We start from the raw sequence: 23385 nt of genomic DNA, 5'->3' as shown, positions 1-23385 counted from the left end.
AAATCATATACGTACTGTCTTTGTCAAAAGTAACCAGGCTGCATGGTTTGCTTCTAGCTTGTATAGTGGAGCCCTTGGGGCTTTCCTCAAGATCAAAAGGTGTTGGAAGGTAAGAAGACCCCCACTCCTTACCTTTAACGACCATTTCAGCTTTAGGGAAGCTGTAAGGGCTCCACTGTACGAGCTAGACGCAAACCATGCAGCCTGGTTACTTTTGACAAAGACTGTACATATATTAAATTATATTCCACACAACCCCTGCGACTTCAACTTCCTACAAGGCATCTTCAATTTGGTTTATTTGCATTCAAAACTTTTGCGTCTGTGCCACTTTAACAAAATAATACATTCATCATTTCATGGCACTAAAGTCATTTTGTGTATTCGTTAGTGTCACCGACTTTTGGCATCTTTCCTCAAGCACAGGTCCGTGCATGGGAAAAAACTACTATCACTGACTATTTCGTAATTGTGCGTGACACGCACGCTTCTGCCTTTACACTTGGCTCATAATATTGAAAGGTCAATTTTAACTTCAGTAGAGAAATAACCAAAAAAACTCTTTCTCTGCAAACTGGCTGTTCCCTTTCATATTGGAGGGGCCTGTACGTACCCGTGTTTGTCGCAGTCACTAAACAAAAAAAAAAGTATCGTAACTCGCTTCCTTGTACCTCATTCCACACACCACTCCTTCTCTCGATCAACAGTCGTCCCATCAGGGTGGCCCCCTTTTGCGTTGTTGGAGTCGGCATCTTTGAGCAAGACAGCTGGCTTACACGCCGCCATGTCGGTAGGTAGTGTCCGTTCTGATGTACGGGTACCCACCAAAATGGAGCAAATGAGTTCTTCGCTCCGGGACCACACTCTGCAGGCCACCTCTTCGTCAAGCACTTTTGAGGACCAAGACGACTGACGAAGCGACACGAAGTACTTCCCAGTGACGTCACGAAGCGTGGGAGAGGATGAAAGGTACACCGAACCCCTGGAACCTTTACGGGGGCTCTGCAAAACAACAACAAAAAATAAAAAATAGGATAGGATAGGATAGGATAGGATAGGATAGGATAGGATAGGATAGGATAGGATAGGATAGGATAGGATAGGATAGGATAGGATATAAAGACAATTACTATGCGACATGGAGTAGCCGGGTTTGCTGTCAGGACCGAACATCAATTAACCTTAACAGTGAATTGCGATAGCATTAGATCTCATATTTGTCGCAGCTTCTGTTGCAACTTCTGCTAGTGTTTGCATCAGTTTCTTTGCAATTGTCAGTCCATGAGCCGCCATATTGGAGCCCCTATCTGCAGTAGCAGGTATCCACCCTGCTGTGACCGTGCCGACGTTTGCATCCTAGTATAGAAGGAGATTACTCACAACTCAGTGGACACGTTGAGATGACGCCAAAGGGTCACGTGTACTCTCTCGGTCAATCAGTGAATTTCGTGACATCGGACGGCATTTTGTTTCTGACGTGGACTCTAATCATATCGCATGAAAACGTACTGAGCGCACTAGCCTCCAAGTTAATGAGGGGAAGCATTGAGACCAGCTTATATTCGAGTTGACGAATTCGAGCTTGGCTGCAGTGGAGTCGCAAAATATCCAAGCTCTGGAACATCCTCGTGCTATTAAAAATAAAAAGATTTTCTGCTCAGACTGATAAGGATTTCGATTAATTCCAAGAGGACAGAAAGCAAATGGGGTCTACGTGTACTGCTTTAACAGAGAGTCTTAAGCGTACCGTGCCGAATGTCTGCAGGAAGGAGTTCCAGAGGAAATGTCGCAGTCCCGGCTCCTTCTGGTTGAAGCATGTCGCCACCACGCCCGGGTGAACGGCGTTGCACGTCACTCCTTTCACGGGAAAGAGAACAAGCAAACAAAATTTGTCCTCAGTGTGCTTTTACTAAAAACAGACCGCGTAGCACCGAATCAGGGCAACTCGCAGCCGAAGATATACAGTGATACTTTTCGCGTATAAGCACACAGACAGAAAACGCATAACGAACTAGCCTCGCATTGCGCGGTTCATGAGGGTTTAACGTCCCAAAGCACATCAGGCTATGAGGGACGCCGTAGTGGAGGGCTCCGGAAATTTCGACCACCTGGTGTTCTTCAACGTGCACTGACATCGCACAGTACACGGGCCCCTAGAATTTCGCCTGCATCGAAATGCGACCCCCGTGGCCGGGATCGAACTCACGTCCTCTCCGCAACGTTTCACTAAACGGTACACAACATCTCATCAATGGATTTAGGAGGGCTTGATACGTGTTTGCCGAGTTACTGCCACTTGCGGCGCTGCAGTCGCGCGCTGTGAAAAGCTCAGCATGGTGGCAATTGCCACCACCCCATTTCAAAGGGGGCGCTCCTATCCATCCATCCATCCATCCATCCATCCATCCATCCATCCATCCGTACCGGCCAGCATTTGTAAATCGGCAGTCCGGCCTTGCTCGCACAGCTTGTCGAGCACACACACTGTCGAGTGCGCGAGGTACAGGGCGTCGTGATGATTAAAGGTCTTAGCTTCAGTCGCTTTGGGACGTTAAACCCCATAAACCAAACCAAACCAGATTAAAGGACCAGCAGCAGTTGTGTAAGACTGCGTGCTCTGCCTTTTCCCTCTCCCCTTTTATTTCTTCTTTGTTATCATGAATCTTCAGCAGCATCCCGGAACGTGGAAAGCTGACCTCACGCGGAAACCTCCGGCTGCGTCCGCCATATCCGCTTCCGCGGTTAATGTCATCCGTCTTCGTCACACGCTGGCCGCTGGACACGACAGGCCCGTGACCATCCTCCAGTGCGCCACGTCACGCGTCAGACGGCGAAAACCGCGCGTGACCGTGCAGTCTCGCCTCGCCAGTGGTGGCGGCGGAAGTTATTCCATCATTCACTGAGTGGTCGTCACACAGTCTACAGCAAGTTGCTCGATAGGTGCGGTATGCGATCGCTCTTCTGCTGTTCTGCTCAGCTATACAGGACAAGAGAGAGCCAAGAAACTCTTCGGACGCTAGTCAACCGCGATCAGGAAGCAGCTGAAGGTCTCGAGAACATGTCCGCAGCAAACGAAAAAAAAGGAAAATCCGCTGAGACTTGGCTCGTTCTGTTGTAGCCGTGGGGCGTTGATGGTGGAAGCTTACCTTTTCTTGATATATCCATTTCCTAACCCCAACGCTTTTCTACCCCTTTACCTCTTGCTTTATGAAAGGCCTATTTTCGGCTCCGCGCTGTTTTCTGTTGTACGATCGGTCTCCCTCCCTTACAAAAAAGTTTTAGACAGTCTATAGACTGTATATAGACTTCTGTCTATAAACTCTATAGATTGTCTATAGACAAAAGTCTATAGGCAATACAAATGCCATAGACAGTCTATAGACAACCTATAGATTTATGACCATACACTTTTAGTAGACTTTTGTCTATACACAATATATAGACTATGAATAGACAAAAATCAATATCGCTAGGAAGTCAATAGAGTCAATAAGAAGTCTATAGATTGTCTATAGACCATTTTTATAAGGGCTAAGCCTGCAATGCGATAGCGGAGCGGGAGGTGGACATTCTTCGATCGTCCTCGCCAAATTCTGTCTTTACTGTCGTTGCATAGAAAGTATGTTCGTGACATGCCCAGGCACGCAAAAAATTACAACTGAAAAAGTGGAGAGGCGGGCGTACATAGTTTGTTTTGGGCGGAGATCAGCTGTCTCATTCTTTCTGGAAGTCCCACCCGTTCCAGGAAATGCAAAAGAACTGGGCGAAAAGTGATAGCAAGAGCGAAAAAAACGAGTTGCAGCAGAAGATTTTCGTCGTCTTTAGAGACATCGCATATATTTCCATGTTCACTGTCGCTGTCTTCGCGCATGCCCAATTTGGTTGTGCGCAATCTATATATATATATATATATATATATATATATATATATATATATATATATATATATATATATATATATGACACAGGATGTTTCACGGAAGATGATCACTAATTTTAAAAATAGGGTTTTTGAGGTAAAGAGAAGTTTTCTGCGGCATTGTAATACCAGTGTTGGCGGACGTCAAAAAACAAGTTAGTCATGTTACTAGTAAAGTGAATAGCCATAGCAGTTTTTAGAATTCCGAAAGCACGATTACTCTTCCCCCTGAGCCTCAATTGATTTTGGCTGCAGCGTGCCAAACTACATGCGCTATCCAGAAGCTTGCAGGCAAAGCAACCCCTCTAATGTACGTAACTAATCGAAATAGCCAAATTTTGTCAAGCCACAGCGCTGAGGGTGTTATCGAAATTCTAAAAAGTGATGTGGCTGTTACTACCGGCCGGCTACAATTTCTAACTACAACCAGGTGCTTATCGGTAACAGTTATAAAAAGTTAACTATTAGAATTTAGTTAATCACTTTACAATTTAACATGATTCGCTTGCTATTTTATGCCGCCAACACTGGCATTACTTTGCTGCAAAAAGCTTCTTTTCAGCGAGCGCTCCGTTCCGCGCCACTGCCAGCTTCGTCTTCTTCGTAACAATGTGTGTGTATATATATATATATATATATATATATATATATATATATAGTAGTTGCAGCAGGTCTTGTCGTTCAATAGGCCAAGACTTGTAGAAGAAGGGGTCACAACTTTGCAATTATCTTCATTTAATACCGACAGTTTCGAACGGAGGACCGTCCTTCCTCAGGGTATACACACGTTTCGTGTGTATACCCTGAGGAAGGACGGTCCTCCGTTCGAAACTGTCGGTATTAAATGAAGATAATTGCAAAGTTGTGACCCCTTCTTCTATATATATATATATATATATATATATATATATATATATATATATATATATATATATATATATTGTGCGTGACGAAGACGAAGCTAGCAGTGGCTCGGCACGGAGCGCTCGCGCTAGGCCAGCGGCCGTTAAATCATCTCTTGTCCATAGTTCATCACGCCTCATTCTTCGGCTGGCCGCCACGTTAGAATATATATATATATATATATATATATATATATATATATATATATATATATATATATATATATATATATATATATATATATATATATATATATATATATATATATATTGTGTGACGAAGACGAAGCTGGCAGTGGTGCGGGACGGAGCGCTCACGCTAGGCCAGCGGCCATTAAATCATCTCTTGTTCATGGTTCATAACGCCTCATTCTTCGGCTGGCCGCCACGTTACAATATATATATATATATATATATATATATTACGTCCAATTACGATGAAGGCGAAATTCTAGAGGTCCGTGTACTGTGCGATGTCAGTGCGCGTTAAAGAACCCTAGGTGGTCGAAATTTCAGCAGCTCTTTACTACGGCGTCTCTCATAGCATGAGTAAGCCCCAATATACCAAAGTATATTGCAACAAATTGAAAATAGTTTTGTTATTTCCGCGCTAAACTCGGAAATGACTTTTCGATATTATATGCTATAGGTGTAAAACTATCTAGAATACCAAAGAAAAGTGCGCTTATCAGACATAATTATGAACTAAATAACAAATCAATGCTCAAACTTCGTTCCCTCTCATATTTCTCACGTCTGTGCTCGTACATGGACACTTGACGCGGGATCCCTTTCCCGAAACTAGCTGAAATGGCAGATCGGCAGGATACCACGCTTACTTGATTTTTCTTAAATTACTCGGCCTGCTACAACAGGGGTTCAATTGCTTAAGTTAGGGGCCACTGAAAGGCCAGCAAAGTTATGGGAACACAAGTTGTCGACAGTATTTACGATGACAGAAAAAATATAGGAAACGACGAATCTTGATATTAGCGTGCATTAGGTGGAACACCCGACCTTGAGCCCGCAGTAATCAACCTCATGCACACTTTCTACATGATGGCATTGCCGACTCGCTAATTATAGGCAGTACAACACCGTCACAGAGATCAGCACTGGTGCGTAGAAGACGTAAGCTGGGGTCGCAACGTGTTTGGCCAATGCAACAGACTTGGGTTCCTTGATGACGGCCAACGGTTGATCTTCTTCTGTCCTATTATGTTGGTTTGCTTTGCTTTGGGGATAATTCAAGGGGCATAAGAGCGATAGCCCTTTTCCCTCAAGCGATATGTTTTGTCTAGAAGAACTAGCACCAAGCACTATCTTTTTCGAAGAAGAACGTTAAAGAAATGTACAGGCTTTGTCAAAAGCTTAGAGTCCAGGGGGTTTTCTTTTGAGCCACACTGTGTCGTTCTTAATGGCTCTCTAGCGCTCCAAATTTTCTGAACGTGAGAAGATTTCTGGTACTGCCTCCTACGATAGGTAGGACTTCCACGAATGCTCCTGGAGTCCCGGTATAAAGCTTAGAAGTGAACCCCCTGGGCTCTAAACTTTTGACAGAGACTGTACGCCGCAGCTATGACATCGCCCTTCACAGCTCCCTCGTAACCACCCTTTACCAGAGTTGCCCATAAATCGACCTCTCACTCCCGCTGTTCTTGAAAATATTTCACGAGAAAAAAGTCGACCTGTATTCGGATAAATATGGTAGTTTTTAAATTCCTCATTCTCTTCTTCGGAGGCGCTCATCCCTTCGGCGAGAATTCCGCCTATTTCTGGTTTCCAGAGACCCGGACACTTTCCGCTTCGAGCATTTTTGTGTCTGAGTTGGCGTTCGACCGAATAAAATGTGTTTTCACAACTCTTTCTCGACTCTCTGGGACTACATTACTGGAGGAATGCGCCGGACTGGCCAATCCAAGCATTCATCTTCGTTTGTGTGCGGAATCCTCGGCACCCGGAATACTGCATCGTTTCCACTTTGTTCGGGTGTCAGGAAAACCCGACGCGAGCGTCGGTGCGGAACCCGTATGTCTGCGACGGTGCGTTCTTTTTCAGTCACAACAGTAAGCCGCATGCAAGCAACAAATGAAATTGATGGAAGACTGTAAATAAAACGCTCCACGTGCCAGTGGGCATCAGGGATGGATATCAGTAACACGTTCTGCTGGACGAGTAGGTTCGTCTTGGTAAAGTAAAAGCTTTTAGCGCAAAACGACTAAGAAAGGACGGGGACAGAACACAGACACAAAGGAGCGCTACTCTCAACTAAACTTATTGTCAGATGAATCAGTCATTTTATACACTGGTTCCCGTACAGATTCTGCTCACATTCCAAAGACTGCGTACATGCGCACACGCCAAGTGACGCTGTCGATCACACAACTTGTAAGATAATCCTATCTAAAAAGAAATTCGCTGTGGCTTAGCTTGGTTAAGCCCGGTAATTGCGAAAGCAATATCCGTACCTACTCATGGTACAGCTGGTAGTGTAGCTGGTGGTGGTGCTTGTGGTTAGACTTGTGGTGATGCATCGGTTATACAATCCAATCCAATCCCATCTAATCCAATCCATTCCAATGCAATCCAATTCAATCCACTCCAATCTAATCCACTCCATTCCAATTCAATCTAATCCAATCCACTCCTATCCAATCCAATGTAATCTACTCTAATCTAATCCAATACCAATCCAATCCAATCTAATGCAATCAAGGTCAAATGAAGGTCAATGGTGGTCACCGCCGCGGCACTGCAAAGGCGTGAAAGTGCAAGTAGTATTGCTTTGGTGGTCACCGCCGCGGCACGGCAAAGGCGTGAAAGTGCAAGTAGTATTGCTTTCGCAATAAAACTTGTACTCGTTAGAGTACAACTTCATCGAGAGGCTGCTTGCACACATAGATCCCTTCTTTCTGATGTGGAACGCCTCTGCCAACACCCGAGAAGCCTCATCATTGCCTCTTTTGATAACCCGTGTATGTTTTAGCAACGGCACGCATGTACGCAGTCTTTGGAATGTGAGCAGATTCTGTACTGGAACCAGTGTATAAAATGACTGTTTCATCTGACAATAAATTTAGTTGAGAGTAGGGCTCCTTTGTGTCTATGTTCTGTCCCCGTCCTTTCTTAGTCGTTTTGTGCTAAAAGCTTTTACTTTCATGATATTATTCACAGCGCAACAAGAACGGGAAAAACGAAAGACGGAAGAGTAACACAAACAAGCGCTGACTATCAACTAGTTTTTATTGAAGAACACAAGGGGGTGTATATAGAAACACTTATCAAGCACTTATCAGTGAATAATATCATGAATACGTACCAACTCGCCCAAATTTCTGCCTTGCTGAGCTTTCACTTTACCAGGGATAGATATATGTGTGCGGCATTATTATTTTTTTCCGCTGGTTAGCATTTAACGCGGGTAATCGAACTATTACTGTGAGGTTTCTTAATTAATGAGACGCGTGTAGCCCACCTTAATTAATATCCATATCAGTTTTTAGAATTTCGAAAACCCGGTTACCCTCGGCGCCTCGGTGTAACCAATTGTGGTTACACCGCGCCAAAATACATGCGCTTTCGAGAAGCTTGCAGGCAAAGCAACCTCTCCAGTGCACGTAACTCGTCGAAATAGCCAAAATTTGTCGGGCTACAGCACCGATCGTAACCGCGTTTCCGAAAGTATAAAAACTAGTTTGGTTTAGATTATGGGGTTTGACGTCCCAAAGCGACTCAGGCTATGAAAGACGCCGTAGTGAAGGGCTCCGGTAATTTCGACCACCTGGGGTTTTTTCACGTGCACTGACATCGCACAGTACACGGACCTGATATGGATATTGCTTACGCTGAGCTACATGCGTCGCAGTAATCAAGGAGCCCAAAAGTAACAGTTAAGATGTTAATTATTCAATATCAGTTAACCAGCCTGCTAGTCAGCAAGTCTTAGCTGTATTCTGATGTATTACACCACTGACAATTATATGCCGAAAAAAAAGTGCTCTTCGAACCCAAAAAGCCTAATTTTAAAAATTATGTAACATCTTAGGTGAAACATCCTGTATATGTGCTGGCATGCTGGCTCTAAGAGTCGTGAGAGGAGATGAGAAGAAAATTTGCTGCCATAGCAAAACAAGTTTATTTGGAGGTCATTTTGAGAGGTGTCCGTCCTGCAGCGGACATAATGTCTCGTGATGATGACATCTGGCGCCAGAAAATCATGGGCTGGACTTTTCTCATGGAAGAACACCTAATGACCTGAAGCCCGCTACTTAGGCAGTCATGAAACGCGTCGTACAAATCATAACTGGTCCGGTTGTGCAGTTTTCTAACGCGACAGCAAAAGCAATGAGAATTCGGTCGGCAATGCTTTAAGGGGGGCTAGTTGGTTGTTCATAATGACTTAGGAATGCGCTAACTTTGGAGCAGACAATCAAAAAAATTTGCCGCCGCGGTGGCTCAGCGGTTATGGGGCTCGGCTGCTGACCCGAAAGACGTGGGTTCGATTCCGGCCGCGGCGGTTGAATTTCTTTGGAGGAGAAATTCTAGAGGCTCGTGTACTGTGCGATGTCAGTGCACGTTAAAGAACCCCTGGTGGTCGAAATTTCCGGAGCCCTCCACTACGGCGTCCCTCATAGCCTTAGTTGCTTTGGGACGTTAAGCCCCATAAACCAAACCAATTCAAAGAATAGACTGTCTGTGTCTTGTCCGTGTCTATTCCGAAGTTAGCATACCCCTATGTCATTATTGAGAATTCGGTACTTGGTTTGCTGGCGCCAAATAAGCGCCAATACGTTGTTAGACAACGAATATAGTTAGGGGACGAATGAGCACAACTCACCCGTTCCCTGCAGCCTGCGGGCCATGTGGATGGTGAAGATGTTGAGCAAAAGCTTGCTGCTCGCGTACGTGGACTCGACGCCTGGATACTCCGCGTCTGCGCTCCCGCCGGCTGTGTCCAAATAGTCCCAGGGCACCCGACCCAGGCGGTACAACGCTGACGTCACGTTGACCACTCGACTGGGCGCGCTGCGCTTGAGAATATCTGCGCACGGGGAACCCACCACATTGAACCCAGCACGGTGAACCCAGGACGGTGAACCCAGCACTCCGCTGGGGTGAAATCCACCGCGTTTTAGTAGAAATGACCACGTGACACGTGCAAAAGAATGGCTTCTGTAACGTAAGGTTGTTCATTGAAGATGGGAGGCGGACGGTGATGCGGCGCTTTGAAAAATTTGAGAGGAAGCTGTTTTAAGAAAGAGAACTTGATGGTGGCGATACTGACATGTGCACCTCACTGGAAGTCTCCGGAATCGATATGAACGCCCTCCTCTCGGCGGCAATCTATTTATACAAGACGCAGAGCTGTCTAGGTAAGAATCGTGTATCGCCGAGAACAATCAGGACAGTGGCAGCAAACCGTCACACGCATCATCATCAGCTGAAGTAGCCTGACTGCGCCCACTGCAGAACAAAGGATTATCCCCTATCTCTCTAATTAACCCTGTCCTGTGCCAGCTGCGGCCACTTTATCCCCGCAGACTTCTGATTCTCTTACGCCCACCTCACTTTTTGACCCCCCCCCCCCCCTTGCTCCTCCTTTGAAGTCCTGTCTGTTACGCTTAAGGGTAACAGACAGGATTCCCTGCCCAAGCCCATTTCTTCCTCTTGATTTCGATTAGAATGTCATTAACCCGTGTTTAATCCCTGACCCACTCCGCCCTCTTCCGGTCTCTTAACGTTACACCTATCATTTTCCTTTCCATAGCTCGCTGCGCAGTCCTTAATTTAAGTCGAAGCCTTCTCGTTAGCCTCCAGGTTTCTGCCCCATAGGGAAGCACCGGTATGATATATCTGTTATATACTTTCCTCTTGAGTGATATTGGTAAACTGCCACTCCACTCCCATTCTTATTCTTCTAGTTACTTCACACGTCACACGTTCCTGCTTGCAATTATTCGCGAGTCCACCAATTTAATCGTGGAATTAAAATTGGGCCACTGACGTGGCTGCTCCATGAAGCGAGGCGGAGGTGGGACATTATTCGAGGCCTCTCACAACAGATGTTACATTTCGCAGTTCACGTGCACCTACGGGGACGTAAAAATCTGCTGATTTAAACTCGTGCTGTCGATGATTCCAAGAAAAATTCCACTTTCACTGGACGTGCAACCTTCAGAAAAGGCAGCAGTGTTCTATTAGGGTAACAAAATAAATATCAAGGAAAGGGGAATATATTAGCCGGGATGGCCCAGACATTCGGGGATGGGATTAGGAAATGTAGCTGAGGTAAGGCGGATTGTGGTCGCGCATGGCTAATCTAATATGAGGTCGATGGTAGCGGCTTTGGGCTGCTCTGGAGGTAAGCTGGAAAATGATGATGACGTAACTGGTTCGTGTGTCATCACAACAGACGTCAACCCGACCATTGCGGTCATCAGAAGGACGTCAAACTAATCCTGGAACTTCTCGATAGAGATATCGAGAGAAGGATGGCGATGCTTCTGCCGCACTTTGTGAGAGAACAGAGGGGGTGAGCGAAAGAAGAGAGTGGGGAGGGTCCACGCCGGCCTCAGCCAAACGTGGAGTCGAGAATGCTAGCCCAAATACCAAGGGCACCACGGCGTGACCTGGGGGCCTAAGTCGGATCGCGCTGTATATAACAAACAAATGTTTCTCTGCCACCCGATGGGCACGGTTCGTCAAACAAGCAAAGCGGCTGATATCGACATCGGCTTGCGTGCGCGAAGCAAATAAACGAACATGACTGGGAAGGCAGTAGAATCGAAGGTTACCCCGGAGACGAAAGAAGAGGGACAATACGAGCTACTGACTGAGGATGGCATAAAGAGTTTGGACGAGGACTGCATCGAGTTCCCACTGAAGAGATGCGCACTTGGATTACGCAAGCCAATTCACGGTAGCCCGTTTCTTGATATTGGGACATAACTTTTTCAACACGACAGAGTTAAGGGTCTCGTTAGCGAAAAATCCGGTGTCGTCGTCGGCGGCGGCCTGAGCGAAAAATTCCCACGGAAGCAAAGTCACCCACACTCCACCTACGTCATGCCACATTGTGACGTCACCACAACCTGCCCACCTTCCCAGGTGGCAACCTGCTCGTCAGACTGTGAACACACTACCCAACAGGGCAGGTGGCAGTTAAATTAACAATCGATCGCGAAAGGCTGCTCGGGACGAGCAGCCTGGGTCTCACAAGCCCCACCGGTGGCAGTGTTTAAAACAGCCACCTGTCCAAGCAGTGGAGCGTCGCTTAACCGCTGCACCAATGTACCTGGAATGGTATGAAGTCTCCCAGGGATCTATAAATGCAAAGTAGAGAATGATCAATTTCGCGTATATGGCCATGTAGGCAGACCCTAGGCGACGGAGAATAAGTACTTGCGAGGGAGGGATCTGTAAGGCTGTCACATTGTACTTTTATATGATTACAATCTACTCTTATAAGAGTACTTTTATAAGAATACTCTATACTCTTATGACAATACTCTTATAAGAGTAGGACTCAAATTACTCCAATAAGGCTAGGTTAACGATTATGTGACGGTGGAAAAAAATACCAGTATCCCTGAAGGCGCAGTGATACGCGAGGACCGCAGGCCACTGAAGCTATCCATTGAAGCTATCGCGTCATACCTTTAAGGCGGAGCTAGTGTCCCCTCAATTTGCTTCGTATCTTTCAATTTCTCTTTTGTTCATCTCTCTTCCTGATGAGCACGGTAGCAAACTGGCTCTAAGTATAATATACTTGCCTATTTTTTCTCTTCTCACTCTGCTTGTTCAGAAGAACAAAGGTGTCTATAAGAAGTTAACAGCGAGGGGACAGTACGACCGCAGAAGACTATAAGGGCCGCTGAACCACGTTTATTTAATGGGTGAAAAAAACAGGTACAACAGCAGCAGCAACACCTGTAACAAAAAAAAGAACAGGTGCTAAGTTCGCCTCGTTTGTCTTCTGTTGTCCTCTTGCCGCCCTGTCTCTTTGTCCTGACATAAACACACCAACAGACCCGAGCCAGTGTTTTCTGGGACCAAAACGCTGACAGAAAAACAACGGAGCCGAGTACGACTACGACTCACCGAGCAAAAGATTGGTGAGGAGGAACGGCCCCAAGTAGTTCGTAGCCAGGGTGACCTCAACGCCTTCGCTTGTGAGCCGCTTCTGGCGGGGCGCTGGAGGAGAGGATTACAAAAGCTGAGTATTCTTAACGTGGGTCCAAGTAACGACGATGTAATCAGCATTGTGACGACCATGGAATAATTAAGTTCGCAACATGTACACCTGATGATTAGATGGCTAGCAATGACCAGACTGTCCATCTTTGCCCTAATCCAGTCTTACGGAAACGGCCACCCGACAACCCAACGGATATCCAGGCCGCTGTTATGCAAATGATTCCGTAAGAACAGAGACATTTTAACCCTTACCTTTGTCTACCTCACCGGAATACCAACTGACGTAATCCGGAAACTCCTAGAGTGGTCTAGGAAGTCGAAGACTCTTGTAGACCCCATCGACAATGGGGTCCACGACGAAACGAGCGATGGCCACCTTCTCTGCACCATCTTCTCACCTGTGACTCCCGCGTTGTTGACGAGCACGTCGAGGCGTTCCTCGGAAGCCACGAGTTTGTCCGCGAATTGGCGCACCGAGCTCAGCGAGCCAATGTCGAGCAGCGCGAACTCCACCCGCTCGTTTCCGGTTAGGCCACGAATGGCCTCGGCAGCAGCGAGGCCCTTGGTCGGACAGCGGCACGCCACGATGACACGGGCGCCGAGGCGGGACAGCTCCAGCGCTGTCTCGAAGCCGATACCTGAGAGGGGCCGGTGTGGACTTCATCGTCATCATCATCATAGGCAGCCCGATTACTTCCGCTAAATGACAAAGGCCACTTCCACCACTGATTTCCAGTCAGTCCCGTTGTGTTAGCTGAGGTCGCCCTGTTCCCGCTTATTTCCTCCTCTTCGGAAGAAAACCTTCTGTCCCCATATTTTTACAGCGACAGCTGTTAAGCGCCCTTTCCTCGGGTTTCGCGCCGTATAGTAGTAGCGCGTAACAGAAAGGTGTTTGCCTCAGGAACTGCTTGCAGTGTGGATACCGTGGAAGGAGGAGGATATAGCGTGAGCGGAGTAATACTTAACAAGCGGGTGGTTACTACAACAACCATCCGGAAGGTGGTTACCGTGGAAGGAGGAGAGTAGATACATTTAGCATACCATGTACCGCGTTACCGTTACCAGAGTACCGGGAGCGCGCCTACCGCCGGTGAGCCCGCGCTGATTGGTCCCGATGCTGCAGGCGCGAGCGCAGCTGCCGGGTACCTGGTGGCGCCATCTGGCGCCGTCAAGGCGATTTGCGCATGCGCATTGGCTGCGCGCGGGCTCCCGTTACTCCGGTATCGGTAACGGTAGCCCGGTACACGGTACGCTAAACGTGTCTATTACGGTAAGAGCGGAGTACTGCAGCACGGTCCGCCTGCTGTGGCTGCTTTGAAACACGCCGCCCGAGGACAGGCTGCAGCGGCGGTGGCGCCGCGCCCCTGGAGCGGAAGACTGGAGAGTAGAGCTAGTCGAAGAACGAATGTGTGCCTAGAACTAAAAAGTGTGCTCTATAACTATACTTATATGTGTGCCATTCTCAAATTATTTACCTCAATGCATAGTGAAGTGAAAGTACCTTAACACCTGCGGCTTAATCTCGCATTACACAGCGGTAACCGCCCTGTGAGTTTTCGACGGCTCTGAACGTCTGCATTACGGCGAACTATGCGAAAGAGGGGCGATAGGAAGGAATAAGCTTGTGCACGTCTTCCTGCGCCTTCACACCCGCCTTGCGAACAGCTTAAAATGTAACAGAGTCGCACACCACATCTCGAGTTAGTTCGTTGTTCGTCACAAAGCAAAACAGCGTCAACTTCACAAAGGACACAGAAAGGGAAGACTAGAATCTGTCCCTCACTAGCAACCGAAGTTTTATTGCTCTGAAACCCCGGTTAATAGACAGCAAGCATCAAAAACAAAAGGAACAAAGCCTAATAGACAGACATCGGAAATATCAATCAAGCAGGAGAGCCATGATCACCCAGCTCCCGAAAGGAAACACAACTCCTTATCCATAAGGACTATGGAAAGAGCGCTGACACAGCGCTCTTTTAGGCTCACGATTTTCTTCTGTTTCAGTGATTCCTCGCCTGGTTTTGTCACCGCATCTGCGCAGCACGCTCATGTTGCTCGATTGAGGGGCGCATTTCCAGTCTATCCCGGCCGCGGCGGACGAATTTCTTTGGAGGCGAAATTCTAGAGGCGCATGTACTGTGCGATGTCAGTGCAGGTTAAAGAACCACAGGCGGTCGAAATTTCCGGAGCCCTTCACTACGGCGTCCCTCATAGCCTGAGTTGCTTCGGGACGTTAAAGCCAAATAAACCAAAACAAACCAAACCAGCATTTCCAATCTCGGCAGTGAACACCAGATGGCCTGAAATGCGCTCTGTCACATTGTAGTTGTGTTCTGATAATTCTTATTAAGGCATGTGCCGATTTAGCCCTGCGTATTCATGTCCACAAGGCAAGGAAATCGAATACACGACGCGTTCAGCGCAAGGAACGAACCGCTTGCTATGGTTTATGGTACAACCGACGTATCTTCGACCCATTTGATTTACGCGCTTGCATAGACTAGACAAGCGATCCGGAGTCTGCATCCATTTCAAAGGTTCACGCTGCTTTGCTTCGTGTAATACAGTGAGGTGACGATTCGCAGAGCAACATAAAAAAAAAGGCGTAGAAATTACACACGTGACTCCCTAAACATTACACCGCCCTAAGCGATGGGAGGAAGCAAGCGCCCCTTTAATGCTGAACTCACCTGCATTGGCCCCCGTGACAACAACGGTCTTGCCACGCATGTCCGCAGCGCTGTGCGAAGAATCCACACAGCTCTTGACTTTCTTCTTTTTGTTGCTGAGTGCCTTGAACATGACGACAGCCGTGACGGCGCACAGGGCCGCGATGAGCAGCAAGATTAACGTGTGTTGGACGCAGGCGTCGACGAATAAAATAGGTTCCACAACCAGCATGGATTGACGGCCACTGCAAAGACGACAAGAAGCGGAGACGGCTTTGAACAACTTGCCGATCTATGGCGTCGCTATTTGATGTGTCTAGGAATATAATGGCCGACTCAGTATCAGGATACTTTGATTTTTGTCTGCCTAACTACGATGGCTGAACTCGAGATGAGTGGGAATTTGCTTACAGTTTTAGTGGTGTACCGCGACTGCATTTATTTCTTTTTGTTGTTGTTGCAGAATGATTTTAAGGATGGTTTTCGAGCTGGAGATATTCGAAAAGTGTCCGCACATTTTTCTCTCGTAAAAATGAAAGAAATTAATATAGGAGAATGTGACTAGTATCTCTGTAAAGTTCAGTCTTATCGCTATCTAAAGATGAAGGAAACCAATTGCAACCGCAGAAACCCAGGAGCATAGGGGAACGTGTCTTTCTTTTTTCTGCATTCTTTAGTTATGGAGTTGAAAAAAATTTTAAATTTGAAAAAGAAACAAAAACAAAAGTTTCCCTGTGCTTTTGTGGCTGTTGGCTTCCTTCTTATGTATAACGATTCCCTCATGTCCCTCCCCTTGTCTGGTCACTATCTGAAGAGTAATTGGCAGTTTGCTTTATTTCCATTACTATGGCAGGCACATTGAGAGGAGGTTATCACAGCGGGAATGCGCGTTTAGAGCTAGCCCCATTAGACTATTAGACATCCATAATTTATTCATCATCATCATCATCGCCGTTTATGGCTCGACTGAACAAAACGCATGCAGCCATTAGACACAGCGTTAGCATAGCGGACTACAAGATTTTTTCTTCTGAATGCAAAAGGGGGGGGGGGGCGTATCATCATCATCGTCATCAACTGAGGGTCGATTCCACTGCAGTACAAACGCCACTCCCAAAGATCTAAAATACATTTTTATTTTGAGCTAATTGTTGCCGCTCCGTCCAAGCAAGTTTGCTAACCTTGTTAGATATCATTGGAGATTCGTCCTAATCTGATTAGAGGCGTACTCGCACAAAAATCGGCGTATGCCAGTGATGACTCCTGGAGAACATTATCTTTGCCTCAAGGCCAAGAGAGAGAATTGCCTCCGGTGCTATAGGGCTCTGAGTTCGACGAGAGGAAAGTGTGCTCAAGTCGTGAACATTTTTTGCGATATGCAGCTGTGTTTGTTTTGCCCTGGAGGATAAGATGAGGTTCGAACAGAAACTAGCCGTTAAGCAGCCTTGGCGACAGGATTTTTCCTTAGCCTTTGAGGGCTTTCTACACGAAGAACTCCATTGCGATTGCTTTCCAAACGAATTCATCACGAGTTTTCTCTCAAACGTAGAAGGCAAAACCCAAGAAGGAAAGATGTCGAGTTTGACTCATCTGCACTTGGCGCGAGGAAGGGAACAAGGCAGTTTAGTTTGGCCTAAATCAAAGAAGCGGTTAAGGGAACGCAAGATGAGAGCCTGGAAGACATGAAGGATGGCGCTTCGAGGCCTAACAAAGCGACGACGGCGGAAGATGTTTACTCTCTGTCTCGGGCAAGTCTTAAAGCAAACATGGAAGGCGGAGGCTGAAAAGAACGTGCCTTGGGGGCCATCTTCTAAATGGGACAGTGTTTATGACCAAACCCTACCAGTACTGCGTGGGATATAACCTAGACAGCTTCTTTATTGTCCGTAAAGCTTTCTTTTGTAGTACAAGGAATTCCGATTTTCGTGTGTTGTACAGATAAAGCTGCAGTAGCAAAGGCGAGAATGGAGTAAAGAGTAATAAACTTACAACACAACACGAGATGGTAAGAGTTCACGGCTGCGATAAAGGAGACCAGTTATTTGCGATAAAATAACGTGATACACGTGATCGCCCCAGGACATCTGCTGGTTAAACGCAACGCTCATGGCTTTGAATTATGGTACTTTTTCCAGCGTTCATAATCTAAAACATGTATTTTTTTGTCAAAATGAGTAGCTCATTCTTGGCTTCAAAAATTACTGCTTTTGTTTTGCTAACATTATTTTTCAAAGCATTATTTGTCTCCAGTCGTCTGGATGTGTCACCATGCAATTTACTACGTCTGTTTCTGTTAAACTATTGCAATTTTCACCTGCCCGGAACACGCTCGTATATTCTGCGTGTACAAGAAACTTTGCTAGAGGAAATGCATAGATTGTCATTAATATAAAGATTAAAGAGGAATGGTCCGAGTATACTGCCTTACGGAACGCCGCAGCGAACAGGGAGAATTTTTTATACGAAGCCATTTACGGTAACTGTTTCTCGGCGATATTGCCAAGTGACGTTGCGTGCCCTCGGAAGCAGTAGCGTTAAATCTTCCGGATAATTAATCGATGATTTATAAGATGACTTATATAGAGCCCTATGACGCCATTTTATAGAGGTCGGGTTGTCTACGCAAGCGTAGCCACACAGCTACACAGGAAAGCTATGCAGCTTACAGGAATTTCATAGTGTCTGGAGTTCATACAGGGTCTGTCCTGAAAGTAATTCGTGGCGTGGCGCGTGCATGCGCCAGATCGGGAAACCGCTTTTGGGGGAAGGAGGGGGGAGCCTTCAGCTTCACAATGCAAAGACCTCAGTTGGCTTCGAGCAGGTCAAGCGAGTGGACGTGTTCGAACGTGTACACCTGTTTCGTCGCTGCGTCGAGGAAACCACGGAGCGAACGCTGAAAAGCGCTACGCGGTGGAGCTTTGCAATAAACTGAGTAAATCACCTACCGAGACATTTGACAGCATGTGGGAATGATGCAGTGCACAGGTCGCAAGGGTTCCAATGGTACAAAGCATTTACAAATAGCCGTGAAGACGGTCAAGACCACACAGTGAACATTACCGTCCGTAACCGTCATCGAAGGGCGCCCGGACCGTTGTCCGTCGTGAAAGTCTTCACGGCCGTTTGTAAATGCTTTGTGCCATTAGAACACCAGACCTGGACATCGCATCGTTCCCACATGCTGTCTTGATCACGTCGAATGACTCAGAAGGTGACTTACTCAGTTTATTGCAAAGCTTCATGGCGCAGCGCTGTTCCAGCTTTGGCTTCATGGTTTCCTCGACGCAGCGACGAAACATGGGAACAGGCTCGAAGACGTCCACTCGCTTTGCCTGCTCGCAGCCAACAAAGCTCGTCGCATTGTGAAGCTGAAGGCTCCCCCTCCTTCCCCCAAAAGCGCTTTCCCAATTTAGTGCATGCGCGCGTCACGTCGCGACTTGTCTCATTACTTTCAGGACACACCCTGTAGTTTAGTCTACATTGAGAAATAAAAATTGATTGTGAGGAAAGGAACACTGTCTGTTCAGTGTCAAAACTGTGGTACAGCGTTCCAGATGGTGTAATACGCGCGTGTATATGTATGTGTGTGGAGGGGGGGAGGGGGGGGGGGAGGTGATGTGTGTGGTGGTTGGTGTCAGTGCACCAAGGGACAGTAATGCTTTCTCAATCCAACACATTAGCAGCCTTAAATGTCTATGCTGAATTTATTTTTTTCTGTGAAGCTTGCGCAGAGCGAAAGAGTACTGACCACAGAGAGTGAGATCAGTGAGTGCTGAGACAGCCTTGCCTCAACCACTGCGTGCATGAACGTCGAAGTTAGCTGTACTGCATAGTCAATGCCGGCATGACGCAGTACGCAATTAATCATTACCATAACGATGCCACGCGCTCGCAGCGAACAGGTCGGCCTTGTCCTTCGCTTTCAAACAACAGCCGCCGTTAGTTAACGCAGGTAGCCCAGATGGCTTCGCCGTTTGCTGCCTATTTTCAGTAACCATTGTAATAACTCTCACTACATCTGTCCTGGTGCACTTTGTCATGCGTCTTGATTACCCTTTGACTGGAATCGCCTTATGTGTGTTTCTTTAGCATTGCTTTGCTACGAATGGATTTAGCTGTCTACACTGGTTCCTTTAGGTCTCCGGAATGATTTCGACCACCTGGGGATCTTTAACGTGTACTGACATCGCACAGCACATGGACGCCTTTTGCGTTCCGCCTCCATCGAAACGCGGCCGCCGCGGTCGGGTTCGAACCCGGGTACTCCGGATCGGTAGAAGAGCGCCTTAACCACTAGCACCTTAACCAGGGGCATAGAAAGGGGAAAGAGGAGGAGTGTTGTGACCGTGAATTTCTACCACCGGAACGCTCCCAGTGTTGCGCGTTCGGCCGGTGAGCTACAGAGACGCTCCCCAAGGACGGCGTCCAAGCCGGCGTCTCTCCGAGCCTGCGCGTCGTCATCGTGGAACGCGTTGTGCGTTCGGGCCGGACAGCTACGCGAACGCTACCCGGGTTGGCGTTCAAGCCTTGCCGGCCAATCAGCCAACATCACGCTCCTGATTGGACGAAAAGGGGCGGGAGTCTGTGCCGACTCTATTTAAGGGCTCCCGTCTCCTGTGTCTGTGTCTTTTTCCTGTTGAGATACATCGTGCCATGTATCGTGCTTCTCGCTACTTGCAAATATGTAAATACATACACCTTTTTTTTCACGCTGCTCCTTAACCTCCCGTCTCTTCATTGCTCCGGCTAGTCGGCGACAGCGGACCCGCGTCCCGACGGCAACTGAGAGCCCGCGTCTCAACAACTGGATGGCAGCGCTGGGATCGAAGTCAGCTCTTCGCATCGCCTAGCAGCGTTCGCAGTTGCAAGAGCTCCCACGTTGGTGGACCCCATGATCGTGGCTCTGTGAGTGTCCGACCTTTCTTCCCTGGGGTATTTTGCCAGGCTTTTGAATTTAGCGTCAATGCTGGCAGGCTTTCTTTGGCAGTGCTCTGAGTACTGATTGTTGTACGCATTGCTAAGAAGAGATAGGGGACCGGTCGACTGTCTGAGCGCATCATGGACCTGAAATCTTTGCAAAAGCCGGATCTAATTTTGATCAGCAAAGAATTAGGGGTTGAGCTTGGGAAGGCCATGCGGAAACCGCAAATCATAGAGGCAATAATTTCTTGCGGAGCGGACGATGAAGAGCTTATCGAGACATGGGAATTGATTAAGGAAAGGAAAGCAGCTGAGAAGGAACAGCGCGAGCTGGAACAGAAGCAACGCGATCGCGAGCTTCAGCTTAGAGAGAAGGAGCTCGAGTTAGCATGCGGACAGCAGGAAATTGATCAAAGGAAACTGGACGCGGAGTCGAAAAGAGCCGAAGCCGGCGTCGCTCAGCCACCATCCCCCAGCCCAGGAGGAAGGGAAACAATCATAATTAAAGATTTCATGCAACCCTTCCAGCTAGGCGAGGACATTGGTATTTTTTTGGTGAACTTTGAAAGGACATGCCAAAAAAACAATCTTGGGAAAGATGGGTGGCCACAGCAACTATTGAGCCTGTTGCCGTGTAAGGTAGCGGACGCGATCGGGAGACTGAGTGCGGAAGAATCGGAGGACTATGAGACCGTGAAGGCAAGCCTCCTAAAGAAGTACCGCCTGTCTGCCGAGGCTTGTCGACAGCGTTTCAGAAACGCCACTAAGTCTAAAGAAGAATCTTACCTCGAGTTTGGTTATAACTTGAAAACAAACTTAGTGGAATGGTTAAAGAGCGCAGGCGTTCACGCGGACGCAGGGAAGATCATGGAATGCATGTGTCTAGAGCAGTTTTATGACACAATTCCGGATCGAATGCGTTGGTGGATTCTCGACAGGGCCGAGGTAAACACTGTTGAGAAGGCTGCTGAACTCGCGGAAGAGTATGCGTCACGCCGCGTGTTGCTTGAAAGTCGTGGTACAAGCAACAGGTACAAGCAACGGTACCCCGCTAGGCATAGAGCAGACGAAACAGGCGCGAATCCAGTTTTTAAGAATGCCGGAGCAGTAAAAGGGGACGACCGTCCAAAAGGAGAGGCGGACGCTAAAGTCCGAAGTGATAAAAGGGGGCAGCGCTCCCATCTGTGTGTCAGCGACCAGCCTAGGAACCCCGCTTGGTCAGCTGAGGACACAACCGTTGCTCAGGGAAGTAACGGCAGGGAAGGTTTAAGCCCAGAAGCAGATGTTGCTTTTAACAGTGAGTCAGTTGTTATCTCTCAGGAAGAGAGTAGTGAGCTCACAGGCCAGCGCAGTGAAGGATTCAAAGGAGACGCTCCTTCGATGCGGCTGGTGAGCAACAGTAGCCAATTATTGGAGACGCTTTGCTATAATCAGAGTGACCGTCAGTCACCTGAGTGCGTCGCTGAAACGCCAGGCCAGAACGCAACATTAACCAAAGAGTGTGGTTCAGATACAGTTGCGGGCCAGGAGGTTAGTTTCATGCGGTCGGATAGCAATCCCCAGGAGAGCAGGTTGCTGGACTCAGCGGAAAGTAAAGTGCAGTCGGGACAATTTGTGGCTACGACGTGCAGTGACTTTTCGAAAGCGCGAGCCGATAGTTCAAATTCAGATGGGAAAGGCGGCTCGGCGTTGAGCCAAAAAGCAGATGTGAAGGGTGAAGGCACCACGATAAAGGGAGGTGTGCAAAAAAGAACAGCTAGGGCAGTTTCCGGAAAGCGGCTGCGCGCATGGAGAGCCAAGCGAAGGGGTAGTCCACAGAGAAAGTACAAAGGACGGGCCAAAAACGTCATAAGGGTGAAGGCACGTCAACAATGTAATCATGCAAGACTTTCACCACGGCACTCCAGATGCTATAGGTACCGCACGCAGGCCAAACTGACTAGACGGGTTCAAAGAAAGCGAAAGCCACCTGCCCCATTGCGGCGAAACTGCAGAAGTTTTTGCACGAGGAGTGGAACGCGCAGTGGGCCACAAACAAGCGCGCACTGCCACCGCGTGAAAGAACGCAGCAGAACGCGCGCCTGGGAAAAAAAGGAAAGGAAGGGTGTTCAGGAACTGAGAAAGGAAGGCACCCAGGAATTTTTTTCGTATTCGATCTTTCCCCCTTCGCATTCAACTTTTAAAGTGCTGCTCAGGTGTCGGAGACGCGCGGCCGAGGGCGGTACGAATCATTGTTGCGCGGCGTCTGCAGCTCGCAGGGGTCAACGCGCACTTAAGACCTTCGGTTTTGCTAAAGCTACTGTCGGTCTGCGACCGCGCAGGGCGCGGCTGAAGAGTGTCACGCTGCTAAAAAGAAAGGGGCTGTTGTTTTGTCGCTATCAGGACAAGCATAGGTATCGCGATAGAAAGCCCCGAGCTAAGATAGCTCCATTTAGTAGACGCAAAATCAAAAGACCGAATAGGTGCGAACCTCACACCGAGCGAAAAGGAAGGGTGCGCAAGAAATTAAACACTTCTGAAAGGTGTCACTTGCCACCACGAACAAAGAAAAAGAAAGGACGGTTCCACCGGAAGCGTTACGCACGCGAAATGGAAAGTCGAGTCTGGCGCGCAAGGCGTAAGGAAAGGGACAAGACAGCAAGAGAAAGCAAATCGTTCTCGTCTTGTTCCTCCCGTAGAAAATGGAGAGACAATCGCAGGGAGACAGACATGCGTAGCTCTGAGGTAAAGCTGCTCGCCATTTCAACGTGCCCTCCACCGAAAAAAAAGGGTGATGTGA

At 47.7% G+C, this 23385-nt stretch overlaps 1 protein-coding gene across 1 annotated transcript in view; it reads right to left on the bottom strand.

The window, feature by feature from the left end:
• Positions 1-275: 275 nt before the first annotated feature.
• Positions 276-23385, bottom strand: part of LOC149332707 (retinol dehydrogenase 13-like) — a 31919-nt gene continuing 8809 nt past the window's right edge. Inside the window, exons 2-7 of the mRNA XM_089555847.1 lie at positions 15708-15931; positions 13416-13655; positions 12922-13014; positions 9659-9862; positions 1748-1857; positions 276-1002 (exon numbers count right to left, since the gene is read on the bottom strand). Coding sequence (XP_089411973.1) covers positions 673-1002; positions 1748-1857; positions 9659-9862; positions 12922-13014; positions 13416-13655; positions 15708-15931 — 1201 coding nt within the window. The 3' untranslated portion in view covers positions 276-672. The remainder of the gene's footprint in view (positions 1003-1747; positions 1858-9658; positions 9863-12921; positions 13015-13415; positions 13656-15707; positions 15932-23385) is intronic.

Source organism: Amblyomma mixtum, chromosome 8 (genome assembly GCF_055824585.1).
Source record: "Amblyomma mixtum isolate Tamu chromosome 8, ASM5582458v1, whole genome shotgun sequence".
Classification (NCBI taxonomy): Eukaryota; Metazoa; Arthropoda; class Arachnida; order Ixodida; family Ixodidae; genus Amblyomma; species Amblyomma mixtum.
Note: the sequence above shows the minus strand (reverse complement) of the source record. Positions and strands in the feature narration are given on the sequence as shown.